At 31.6% G+C, this 13,341-nt stretch overlaps 1 protein-coding gene across 2 annotated transcripts in view; it reads right to left on the bottom strand.

Moving 5' to 3' along the window:
* Positions 1-12,264: 12,264 nt before the first annotated feature.
* The window catches only part of LOC139519245 (zwei Ig domain protein zig-8-like), a 39,001-nt gene continuing 37,924 nt past the window's right edge, over positions 12,265-13,341 (bottom strand). For both annotated transcript variants that reach the window (XM_071311196.1, XM_071311195.1), the window contains exon 9: positions 12,265-13,266. In XM_071311196.1, coding sequence (XP_071167297.1) covers positions 13,157-13,266 — 110 coding nt within the window. In that variant the 3' untranslated portion in view covers positions 12,265-13,156. The remainder of the gene's footprint in view (positions 13,267-13,341) is intronic.

Genomic DNA, 13,341 nt, shown 5'->3' with positions numbered 1-13,341 from the left:
ATTATTTTGCCTAGGAATTATCCAACCCGTGTATTGATATGCAAAAATAATTTTCTATCTGACTTTTATTAAAGTGTTTGCTGACTGCTACATGAACCTATATTATTCCTTAACTCTGCTAACTCCATGACCTGTAATAAATAACCTGCATTTAAATTGAGCTGTTAAAGTTATTATGTACGAACTGACTGGATATAAAGCCGAAATAACATATAACAAAGAAATCATATTATATCTGTTTTTTTTTTAATACCAGGCTATTGGTCTATAGTTGTTAATGTATGTGTCATATTGGTCTCTTGTGAACAGTTGTCTCATTGGCAATCATACCACATCTTCTTTTTTATATTTGGAACGTTTCAGAACATGTCCTGCAGTCACTCAAAATATACTTGGTTAATGCTAAGATAAAGAAGGGGAAATATAAATATTTATTCGATATTTGAGGAAAGATTGTTTAAGTGGCCTTCTTAAAGACAATTTGAACGTTAACTTGACCGTGTTTATTCCTTTTCATTTTGTCCATCACTTTTAAAAAAAATAAAAAATCCACAACTACTTTTTTTAATATAAAAACTTGTACATCACCATTTTCGATGGAGGATTGTTGTCCATATCTACATATTGATTGCATGTTCTTTAAGATACGCTTTTTTGGTATTTGATTAAACCTTTTTAAATAATTTTGCAAATGCATGGATAAGGCATAATTTGAATATAATTACTAATAAAATAGACTGAATACGCAATATCATGTAATCAACTAATCTAAAAATAATAGTTTATATGTTGAAATTATTTGAGAATTTTGTATTCAAAATAATGTTAAAGGGTCTAAATGCCTGTCTGCTAATTAAAAACAGCACATGACATAAAAACGTCTACTATATATATAGCGCAGTTATCACAGACGCATTCCATTGTCCATGTAGAGTTAAAAAAATCATATATCCTTAAATAATGTTTGAATTTGCAAATGTTTTATAAGCTGTTTAAGCAATTTTAATTCTATGTCTACGTCAGTATGACTACGTCTGTATACATTACACGAGACTTATTAAAGTGGGGAGATTTATAGGCTATTATGTACCGAAGAGATTACAGATAACACGTCAAGAACGCTTCCAAGACCGATCGTTAGATTCTTTTCTTCTTTTTCTTCCTATAAAACACTACATAACTGTAATCAAATCAGCACAAAATGACTTACAACAAATTGCTTTTCTCTCGTACACGCACACTATTGTACCAACTAACCACACTGGCACATCTATATACGGTTGTAAAAAGAGTTTTCAACTCAAAAACAACATTATTTGAGTCGTAACGTGGTTAGTGGTTAAAATGACGACTAAAAATCATTATAATCTTATTAAAAAATAAATTAGGTTAATGCATTGTGCCATGTCTGCAATATTTAAAAAAAAAGATTTGTACTAACAATAATCTTTTAATAAACTCTATGACAAAAGTATTATACTTTGGCTTAAACGTAATGAAGTTTAGGAAATCATAATCATATATAAAATGTGGAGATGTGATTTGATTGTCCATGAGAAAACTATCTAACAGTTGAAACGACACGGATTTAAGCTATTATTGGTCACCGCAAAGCCTTACACAATGTGAAACTAACATCTTCAATCCAACTAAACACTGTGTTAAACATGTATGTTGGCGCTAACACATCGCCAAAAAAATCGGACAGTTGTCTTAGGCCGTGTTCACATTGACCTAAACTCGGTGTTGTGTAAGTGTAACTCACACGTAAACTAAACAAAATTACGTTCCCATTGATAAAACTCAATGTTTACATGTAGTGTAAATCATGTTTTGTCTACATGCAGTCGGTACTCGATGTAGGCCTTGTTTAGATTAAGTGTACACAAAACTAGGCATTTAAAACATTAGTTTCACCGTGCATATTTAAGGAAGAAACGATTTTTAAATAAAATTGATATTTATAGATATTATTTAAGAAGTTCTTTACAGAAATATTTGTCTCAACTTGATATATTTATTTGTTTTGTTTAGAAATAAAACTTAACGTAGCTTTATTAAGCCCTTATCAAGACCCAAAGCAGCATTATTGCTTAACACATAATTCATTTGGAAATTAAAGTCTTTCCGAATTGACTTAACTTGCACAGAAATATTTGCCACTGGTTTTTACTCAAACAACGATTCACTCATAAAATTACTTAAAAAGTGTGAGGTAAATGTATTGTTTTTCTAGTATCTCGGATCCGTGAAATTACAATTAAAAAGTAAAAAAAAACATTACCACCTCCCTTTGCCAAATACTTCTTGGAGAAGAAATACCATTTGAACAAACAGAAAAGATAGAAATATATTGATCCCTAATATATCAATCCTTCTTCTTCGTCTGTAAGCACGCTGTTGCAGCCTACATTTTCTAATGCTTAATCGAGACATCTTTAGTATCTTTAAACTACTGCAAATCATCAAAATGGCTTTCATAAAGAAGCAACCACTTAACTTCAAAAAAGGGGGGGGGGGCGGTATTTTGTTTATTTATTTGAGTCAGAATTTTTCCGCGTAAACGTTTTATTCCGGGGTTTTTTTTTCGATGCTGGTAATCATTTTTTTTCCTTCAACATTTAACACTATAATGTATGGGGAAACTCTTGATTCAGAATATTTTTTATCATCTGTAGGACCAGAATTGTTTTCTTTATCCAATTGGGGTTCGAAATATTTCCATCCCCCCTATTTAGAGTCAAATGGTCGTTCCCTTACTGCTAGAAAAGTTGTCCGAAAATGTTTCATTCGATTCTACGAAATGAACATTTAAATGACATAGAGTTTACAAATGTGAACAAATCTTATGTACAGGTAATTAAACAAGGTGTATAGATGTGAACAAATTTAATGTGAAACCAATGTCCAGTTCATTAAACTAATTGTAAACAAGTTTACTGTACATGGAATTTGGTGTGAACACGGCCTAATTAGATTAAAACATTGGAAAACAATGTAAGAAAGTGTGGAAAATGGATTGAATCATCAGATTGGCAAGAAACTTGAAGACAAAATACACAAAGTACAAATATTAAAGTAATTAAAAGCTTCTTTAAAGCTAATAACAAATAGCATTTAAATAAAATTGTCCCAAATATGTTTGTTACAGTACACATTTAAATTAAGTAAGATCAAGAATTATACGTGTACTACTATTGGTAGACATATGAATATCAGAAATTGTACTTTGCAGTCATCGTTCTATTATAAACAGTGCGTTTACCAAATCAAATAAATTTTCTACTTCAAGGTATTGGAATACAAATTTGTAGTGTTTTGTGATACATGTCATAAATCAGAATCCCAATTCCAATGTTTATATTTATATAATTTAAACTATAGAAAATGCATTGATGTACTTGTTCGAAGAGAGAGATAACTTCAATCGATGATAAAAGAGCTGTCCTCTTTCTCATTTTCTCACATGTTTTACTAGCTATTGTTCTTTATCTATATATGTTTTGTATGTTATAATCCATGCAATCAAAAATATAAAGCTCTTGTTATATGTTTAAGGATAACTTAATTGATATTATTCTCCGCAGATTTGGATACAAAGATCAGTAAATAAATTATGTATGATGTGTTATACAGTTATAGCTTTTGTACGAGGTTGATAAGTTATATTTACCTCTTAGACATAAATCATAAATAACCTATCACTGACTCCGTGCGCAATTATTCAAACCAATTTAGGTCACTTTATCGGTCAGAAATAATTTTCAAATAATAAATAGAGTATAAAATAAAATAACTAAAAATGTTCAAATTGAAATTAGATATCGCTGCTCATAAATTTTCAAGTTTTAAGATTATTTTTTTAACTGAAATGATCACCTATTTTTCTTAAACCAAACTTTCAGTTAAGCGCAACAGTTCTTTACAATATAATTCAAAATATTTGATGCAAACGTCTCGAACTCTTTTAAGTTAATAATAAAATCAAATCAGAAGATTGTGCCAGTCCAATTGAGGTTAAGATAATGAATACTAATATGCATCAAAGTCTGCGCCATAGCTTGGCTTTATCATTATCTGGAATGAAAAAAATCAGGGACGTTTGTTTGAGAAGTCATCTTTTAAACATTAGATTATAATAATTTTCCACAAAAAGGGACGAAAGGTACCAGAGGGACATTCAATATAATGCAAGTTGAAAAGATTACACGATGATCATGTTATGATCCTTTAAAAATCCAACTGAACATTCATATTTTGTAAGTGCAAATTTCATTTAAAAAATATCAATATCTCCATGCCATATCTACGAGAAAATCACTCAATACTTTGAGAGAAAAAACACATTTATTTTGATTACTTGAACATTCCCACAGGAAAAATAAAATTATTTTCAAGCTTTTTCACTTTGATAAAACGAACATGAATGTATATTTCACTTTAAAAATAATTATGACTCCAGTCATTCGGAAATAGTATGTCACTCAATAAAAGTTAATGGGAATGAATTATTTATGCTAATGGTTTGTAGTTTTTTTCTAGGTCAAATGATCAAAACGATAAATCTTATAAACGTGAAAGAACTACAAACAAACATCCTTTTATTCCAGACTTTCCCTTCTTTTTATTTTACTATTAATCTACACAATATCGATTACCAAACACCACCCTTGGTAATTATTAACGAATGATTCAGATAATATCCGTTACCCATCACTGCACATTAACTGTCATACTTTTACCTCCCTCGCGAATCTCTACTCTTATCAGTGATCCAGACATAGATGTTTTCCTATTCATCACCTCTTATTTACTTTGAGATAATACAGACGATAGCCATCACCTCATCCATTTCTACTAATTAAGGCATAATTATCAAGACAATAGACGTAACATCAACGCTCCTTTCTTATTACTCCACCAGTAATATAGACACATGTCAAGTTCAGTACACATCAAGTTCTGTTCACTTATTCACAAGTATAATTCAAAATCAAAGATTCCAAGCTTATGATTTAAAACAACAGTATCTGCTCATTATTTTTTTTCGAGATATCCAAAAATAACCATTTACGCTCACTTATCTCTGCTCATTAACTGATATTCATTACAAATAAATAGCATAACCCCTAACAATCACTACCCTGCCTATCGTTAACAAACTAACTGTTTTAATCAGAGTCACCAAACGGAAGGATAACCAAATCTTCCCTTGCAATGAGTCAATCGACTAGGGTAACTATTGACCTGATTATGTTTCTAATATACATTAATTTAAACTCTGTCTGTACAAGGGCTATCATAAGTTTTCAAAGTAGTAATCTTATTGTAGAGGGATGTTTGTCATTCCTGGTTTTTCTTTAGGTAGTTGTGAGTTTGCTTTTTTTTCGAACAAGCCAAGAAGTTTTGATTGAATTTATTTAAAGAAAAAAAAACAGAAGAAAATAAAATGTCAACACTCACAAAATTAACTTGATAGTTTAAAAAAGACAGATTTAAAGAAAACACATTGATTTAATTGAACCAACAAAAAATAATTAGGTTAACAGATATTTTTAAATATTTTCATGTATTCTGTGGACTTTTCAATAATGTTTCTTCGGTTCATCATCTATCAGTGTGACTGACACGTTTCAGTAAATGAATGAAGGATTTTTAATTAAATGCAAAAGCACATATTGACAAATATATTTGCTGCACCAATTGATAAGAAAGTATTTCTGTAAGAAATAAATTCCTGCTTTGGCATATTGAGGTTGTATGATTAGTTTGAAAAGTAAAATAACAAAAATACCGAACTTCGAGGAACATTCAAAATGGAAAGTCTTTTATAAAATGAGGTGGGCTCAAAAAATGTATGTTACATGGTCGTTGTTGTAACAGAAGATTGTATAAATCAGTTGCGTATACCCTACGCATGCAAATTTCAATCATCAATTTCACGGAATTTATATTCAAACGAGCTTATACGTGAAACTCACGTGAAATCAGTTTATATGAGCTATAGGCATAGTATCATAAATCCCGTAAACTAGTTTAAACGGAACAATAGTGTTTACTACACAGGATAACAAACAAATCTATCATGGGTTATGCCGGCGTCACACATTGGCATAAAGACATACGTGCACCAACCGTACAGAGAAAATTTACTAAGGTGCACGTTAAGTGCATGCAAGAGGATCCCTTAGCAATCGTTAGACGCGCGTTGCAAAAGTTTGAAGTACATTAAAATGCAAAGGTATACGCTTGGTGAACGCTTCAACTCCAGGAATTTTGCATGCATCATAAAAATTTGCATCTTGCTCTAGCATTTGTCAAGCGTATATCTGTTCGCTACACGCACGTGATACACACGTGAAAAGCGCATTTGAAAATGCTACAGATAAATTTGAGACTCGTTTAGGGCACTTTGTAAACTCATCAAGGTCCTTCTCCTCAAGCCTTTACTTGGACTTTTACTTGGACGTCTGCGGGGCGTGTTTGTACACCTGGCCCCGGCGCCATAAAACTATTTGAGTAAAGTTTTTTTACTCAGCCTGAGAATTTTCTCAATTTTTTTATTCTCAGCAAAATGCACCGCCATAAAAAAATTCTCAGATATTTTCTTACTCAAAGTTGAGAATATTCTTAAATATTTGAGTATAGCCAAAACCATACTTAAGTATATAAAAAAATCTTAAATGTTTTTTTTTAAGGTAATTTGATATAAAATTACAAATGTTGATAGTGTTTTTGTTAAAATTTGCAATGAAGAACTTCACTTATCAACTCAAATCAAGTTCTACAAAGGAACATACACATCTTTATTCCTTAACATATTTTTTTTTATACATTTTTTAGGATGAATACTCAAAATCAATGTTTTCTAAAAAAAAAAGCTGATTAATAGGGTGCTTAAATGTGCATTTTTTTACATAAAAAAATAAGAGTACGGTAAAACGACTGAAATATGTCTCATAAATTTTCTGTAAAAGCAAATGAAAATTAAAAATGTAAGTTGATAACCCCATCTTTGTTAGTTGGTTGTACCATATTAATCTTACCAAATTTTAAAAGATACTACAAAAAAAGCGACCAATTAAACAGCTTCTCGTTGTACATGTTGTAGATACTTCTTCACTTTTAACATATCCCGCTTGACGCTTGAATATCTGATCTTTCTTAGAAATTATCCAAATAAACGAGGCGATTAACAGAAAAGAAAATACCCCCCCCCCTCAAAAAAATAAGAAGAAGAAAAAATGTGCAAAAAAAAAAGCAATTCCCCGACATATTTTCCGTATGCAAAGTGACCTCTGTGTGACCCATCTCGTAAAAATCCGGTGATCACAATACGCATGGATGTCCTTAAAATAAACTATTATCTGATTGTACATGTTAATAACATGCTCAATATCCATGGTTTTTGGTGGATTGTTGACAAACAGGTGACAATCATTAAACTTCGGCTTCAAAACACGAACTTTAATTACCTGCTATATTTTCACAACACTGACCGATTGAAAAAAAAATTGACGATTGTACGAAATTTATGCGAAAAAAAATGATAAAATCGTGCACAGAAGACTTAGTTTATGATGTTTGTATACATTGGTTCAATAATTGGAATAACATTATTTTTCACCGGTCACTTATTTATTGACTTTAAATAAAATTACAGAATAAAAAAAGTCTGAGCTCACGTTCGCCAGCATGCTTACTACGTCTTATGTTCCAGTTTTGTAAGATCCATAATTCATTGCAATTTAATACACCATTTTTTGGTAAGGGCTGTTTGACTGATACTCAAGGACGGATAATTACATTGTTTTCGATTTTTTTTTCTCCCTTCCAATAAATTTTAAACATATGCTCTAAAATAGATGATAGATAAGCAATTTTTTATATTTTGTTTGACAGTTGGGCTTATCAATGTCTTTTCTCTCTTAAATCTATTTTTACAATTTACTACTGGTACATCAATTAGATTGCATTATATTACCGGTACCTCATGTCTACTAAACCAAATACAGTCATGTATAAATCAAATATATACCCACATGTTATGTCATCCTATCTACTTTTTATTATCTTAGACATCAAAAGTTTTACAAAGAAAGTTAAAAAAAAATCCCCCCCTGTTTGGTTTTAAACAGATATTAGTTAAAATATTGATTTTCAGGAATGTATCATTTGTGCAGTACAGTAGTACAGTGACAGATTCGGGGGGGGGGGGGGGGGGGGGGGCTGGGGTATTGTTGTCATACATATGTCGTTGATCCAGACAAATCATTTATCATGTCAAAATCATGATACAGAAGGAAATTTCCATATGCAGATCAGAATTTCGTACTGAATAGAGAAAAATAGAACATCTTTCCCTACTCCCCTTTTCATGACCCTCATAAATCGGATAGTTTTGTTTGTTTTATTAAACTGTTTTTATTTTTTGAAAAAAAATATTTGTACAAGGTGTTGTTAATAACTGTAATGGACATTAAATATATATGCCATGCCTTCTCACACGACGTAGTACTTTTATTTTCTCTTCCTGTGCAATATGATATTAAACTCAGTATGCAGAGCAATTTTTATGACTGCTTGCATAATTGTTAAATCGTATTAAACTTGTTAAATTCTGTATCAGATTTATATTAATATTAAAGTTACATATATTTTGAATATTAAAAACGGATTCAAATTATTTACTGACTTTCATATTGATTTAAAAATATTTGGTTTGTCTTTTTTTGTTTGTTTTTTTCTTCCATTTTAGATGTGAGAAAAAAGCAGCTATGTTTCTCTTAAAATTGTCACATGGTGTCTTATGTCGTCTGAATACATAATGTATGTTATTGATCCGTAATAATTATCTTTTTAAAATGTTTATTTGGCACCCCATAGAAGTGCGGACGTGAAAGAAAGCACTCTTCACGTAAACGTCAACGAAGATTGCATTTTATCTTTTAAAAAAATACAAAATATAGATTTAAATAAGGAAATATAAAAAATATATATACATATTTATAAAAAGCTACGGGTAAATAACTCACGTATTTCAAGATCTTTCTCTTATAATATCTATTAGGTTTTTATTTCTTATATAACATAAATTATTTGCCGACTTTATATTCTGTGACTTTTTGTCAGGACTGTGGTTACAGATGCTAAGTAAATGCTACTTGTCATCTTATCTATCATAGATTCCTTTTATGTTTTACATTATTTTTTCAGAGATAAAACTGCGTTTTAGAGAAGTTTGGTATACGTTTTAGTTTTCAAACAACTATTTTACCACTTACATCACTGAGAAAAAAATACTCAGCTGAGAAAAAAAATTCTCAGCTGAGAATATTCTCAACGTTGAGAATATTTTTTTATGGCGGATAAAAAAGTTCTCATTCTTAGCTGAGTAAAATAATTCATTCGTGAACGTAAAAGAGCACCCGTGGCGTATCAAAAACGTATTCTGCCATTTAACGAAACTTGCTCTGTCATCTAAATGGTGACATATGTTCGTGAATTAACACGACCTAGTGTATCCAGAAGTGGTATTAAGAATAAAAGTGAGATTGGAAATGGGGAATATGTCAAAAAAACCAAAACCCGACCGATGAACAGAAAACAGCCGAAGGCCACTAATGGGTCTTAAATGCAGCGAGAAAATCCCGCACCCGAAAGTGGGCCTCAACTGGGCACTCAAAACAAATAAGTACTGGTTCAGTGAAACACCCCATAATTACATGTTCAAGATCTAGACACGCCGAAAACACGGATTATCGTCCCAGGTACTACCGGGACGTGTCTCATATACGCCTAAGGAACGTTTTCTCCGTAGCGTACATTTCATCTACGTTAGACTAACGACCGTGCAAGGGCTGTTTAGCCAGTCAAGGTCGTTAAAAACTTCAATTTGTTGTTGTCTACGTTAGACAAACGCCAGACATATGCCAACATACGTTACTTGAACGCCCGATAAACGCTTATGTACACTTCGCGTAACCACTAAACACACTTAAAGCTCATTGTATATGTTCCAGACCGTATGAGTATTTGGACCGTACGCGTACGGTCTGGACCGTATGCGTACTTTTTCAAAATACTCATACGGTCGGACCGTACGCGTACGGTCTGACTAATATTAAAAAGTTGTTTATTAGTAACAAATGCATATAGCCGATCAACATAACTTAACTATCAAATTAATCTAAAAAAGTTGAAACAAAAACTTTATATTTTAACTTTTTTAAATTCACGCTAATTAAATCTGTTAGTCTCTTGTATTAAGCATGTCGATCAGTAATACATTAATTGAATTATGATCACTGAAATTGAAGATAAGTAAACATAATGTGGGAGGTCAATTGTTTTAGAATATTTAGCAACTTTACCAAAAATTGCAAATGCAAAGGAACATGCATGAACTGCATACATGGAAATGTTAAAAATATTACGTTACTTGAATTGTGTCACCTAGGGCGAAAGTACCAAAATAGAATTCAGATATAAAATTAAACAAATACTTAATTTCAATTGTTCGTTTGTTCATTTTATCTATCTAATTGTAATAAATTATCAATAACAATTTGTAAAACTAAAAATAAAGATTGTGATAAATGCTTGTTCCAATTTAACCCATATGATCAAATAACATGTATGGTCAGTTCATACTGGACCGTCGGCGTATACTCATACGGTCCGACCGTACGCGTATGGTCGGACCGTACGAGTATACGTATACGGTCCGGACCGTACGCGTACGGTCCAAATACTCATATGGTCTGGAACATATACACGATACAGATATGATTGACATTTTAAATGCGTCCAAAATTACTAGCGTATTGGCAGCGTACCTTGTTTTTGACCATGCCCGGTGCTATACGCTGATGTGTGAAGCCGGTATAAGTTATCATAGGTACCAGACTTATAATTTAATAAGCCAGACGACGTTTTGTCAGACTCATCAGTGAAGCTCAGATAAAAATAGTTAAAACTTTCCACATGACGGACCAGACGTAGTAATAGTTTCAATATTGAAAAATACAATTACTCTGGTAAACATTGTCAAAACAACCTGACAATATAGCATACAGAAGAGAATGTATGACAAAACAAAAATCGATCATGAATGAAAGCATGTGTCAAGTATACAGCCTTTGGTTATGGGTGGATTTCGGTCAGATGATCACATAAGTAGTCGACGTTTCTTACGTACCATGAATTAAACTTTCGTTGAAATGTTTTTCTTCTGATTATTTTTTTTTCTTCCGCCTAATTTTGTTCTTGCGATAAATATTTGTTTCGCAATATGTCGCTTAGATATTTGGTATATGATATCGAACAGTTTATGCGCTTTTGAAATTTACCCTGAGTAACCGAATACTTTTCTTTGTAGGAGTTATCTCCCCAAACACTGTTTACCTTGTGATCACGACCTCTTTCGCAACCGTAAGAGATTACGACAAATCTATTTCATAAAATTGCTCGTTATATCCTTCGCATGATTTGTCCAATTTCGACCGAAGCAATATGAACGCTCCATATGACTGTTATTTCCCCTTTTGTATTTGAAATTTTAAAATGTATTTTAAACTGGAACACCATAAGTGAAAGAGACCTAAGATCTTTTGATTTGAGGTCCTTGGTCCAAAAAAATGAAAATTAGGTCAAGGTCAAAGGTCAAGGTCATATTCTAATTTTTGAATTAGGCTTATTTCATCGCATTTCCAGAAACCGTATAAGATATCGACAAATTATTTTGACTAAATTGTTAGTTGCGACATGTCGTAACTTAATAATTTTAGTTGAAAGGGTGCGTAGACAATGAATGGGAGTTTTTGCCCCTATCATATCTAAAATTATGTGTAAAGTGATATAACTTATCAACCATACGTATTAGAGACCTAGGGTCTTTTGATTTGATATCCTCAGTTTGTGACCTTCAAATTGAGGTCAAGGTCATAGGTTAATTTGACGTTCTAGATTTTGACCTTTGCTTTAAATTCATATCTATATATCATAAAGCCATATGAACTGACATTTTAGACTGATTTTAATATTTGATATCAAAATAGATATTAACTGGTGGAAAGACCTTCAATCGTTCTCTGAACAATTGGTTTTTAATTTTAATTATTTTCCTTTTATATAAGAACTTAAAAACTCGGACCAGTAACATTCAAAAATATTTCTGTAAATTTAATTCATCAAGTAAACCAAATGATCTTTACCAGTATGTAACTATTTGTAGGTAAAAATAACGTCAATAAAACAACAGAATTAAAGAGACTAGCATTTATATTTTACACACAGACGAGTGTTATGTCTTCATAAAAAGTAAGATCACAAAAATACTGAACTCCGAGGAAAACTCAAAACAGAAAGTCCCTAATCCAATAACAAAACCAAAAGATAAAACATTTCAAACGAATAGACAACGACTGTCATATTCCTGACTTGAAATGACACATCAGTGGCGCTCGAATCAAAACATTAAGAATGCAAATTGAAATACGAAGTTGAGGAAGAGAGAGATGACAAATACCGAAAGGGATATTAAAACTGATCGTTGAAAACAAACTGTCAACGCCATAGCAAAACGGATAACTACGAAAGAATAAGCATTCTAAACAAAACAAAACATCAAGTACTTATTACACAGCAACTCAAACCCCAATAAACTGGTGGAAATCTCAGGCGGTAAAGAGCATTACTGTTCTGTAAATTGTACCAGATACGGCTACGGGAATTAATACTGTCTTTTAACAGAATATTCCATTTTACATGTACATGTTTCGTTTTCTTAGAATAAAATAAGCTTTTCATCAATAACCATTACAAATAAATTTTGTAATTGTTACAAACACAGATGTTAAAACAAATGAATAATGCATAATAATTCTACAATAATGATGATCCAACAATATAACGCCAGTATTTACAAAACAGTCAATGATTTCAATGTTCGACAATAAATGTAACTATGCAGAAATGCTGTTCATGAGCGTCTGAGATTTCATTGAGCAGCAGTTTAGAAATAGAATTCGACGGACCCATTCCGTCATTAATGATATGTGTCTTTCATCTTCGATCACTCCATTGCATCAGTTTAATTGCAGGTGGTTTATTCTTTTGAACACTTCAGTGGTAGAAGTTAGTTTTTCACATCTGTTCACGTAATGAACCAAATATGTGTAAACCATGTTGCAGAGACACAAATAACTAAGCATTTTGCAGTCCATTGAAATAAATAAGAAGCTGCTGATGAATCGTTCACAAAACCTAAAAGAGAAATTTGACTATTATATTATGTTCTTAATGTCAAGATATTAGAAACTAAGTTACTGTCTACTTTAT

This window comes from Mytilus edulis, chromosome 4 (assembly GCF_963676685.1).
Source record: "Mytilus edulis chromosome 4, xbMytEdul2.2, whole genome shotgun sequence".
Lineage (NCBI taxonomy): Eukaryota > Metazoa > Mollusca > Bivalvia > Mytilida > Mytilidae > Mytilus > Mytilus edulis.
This window is presented reverse-complemented; position numbering and strand designations above follow the sequence as displayed.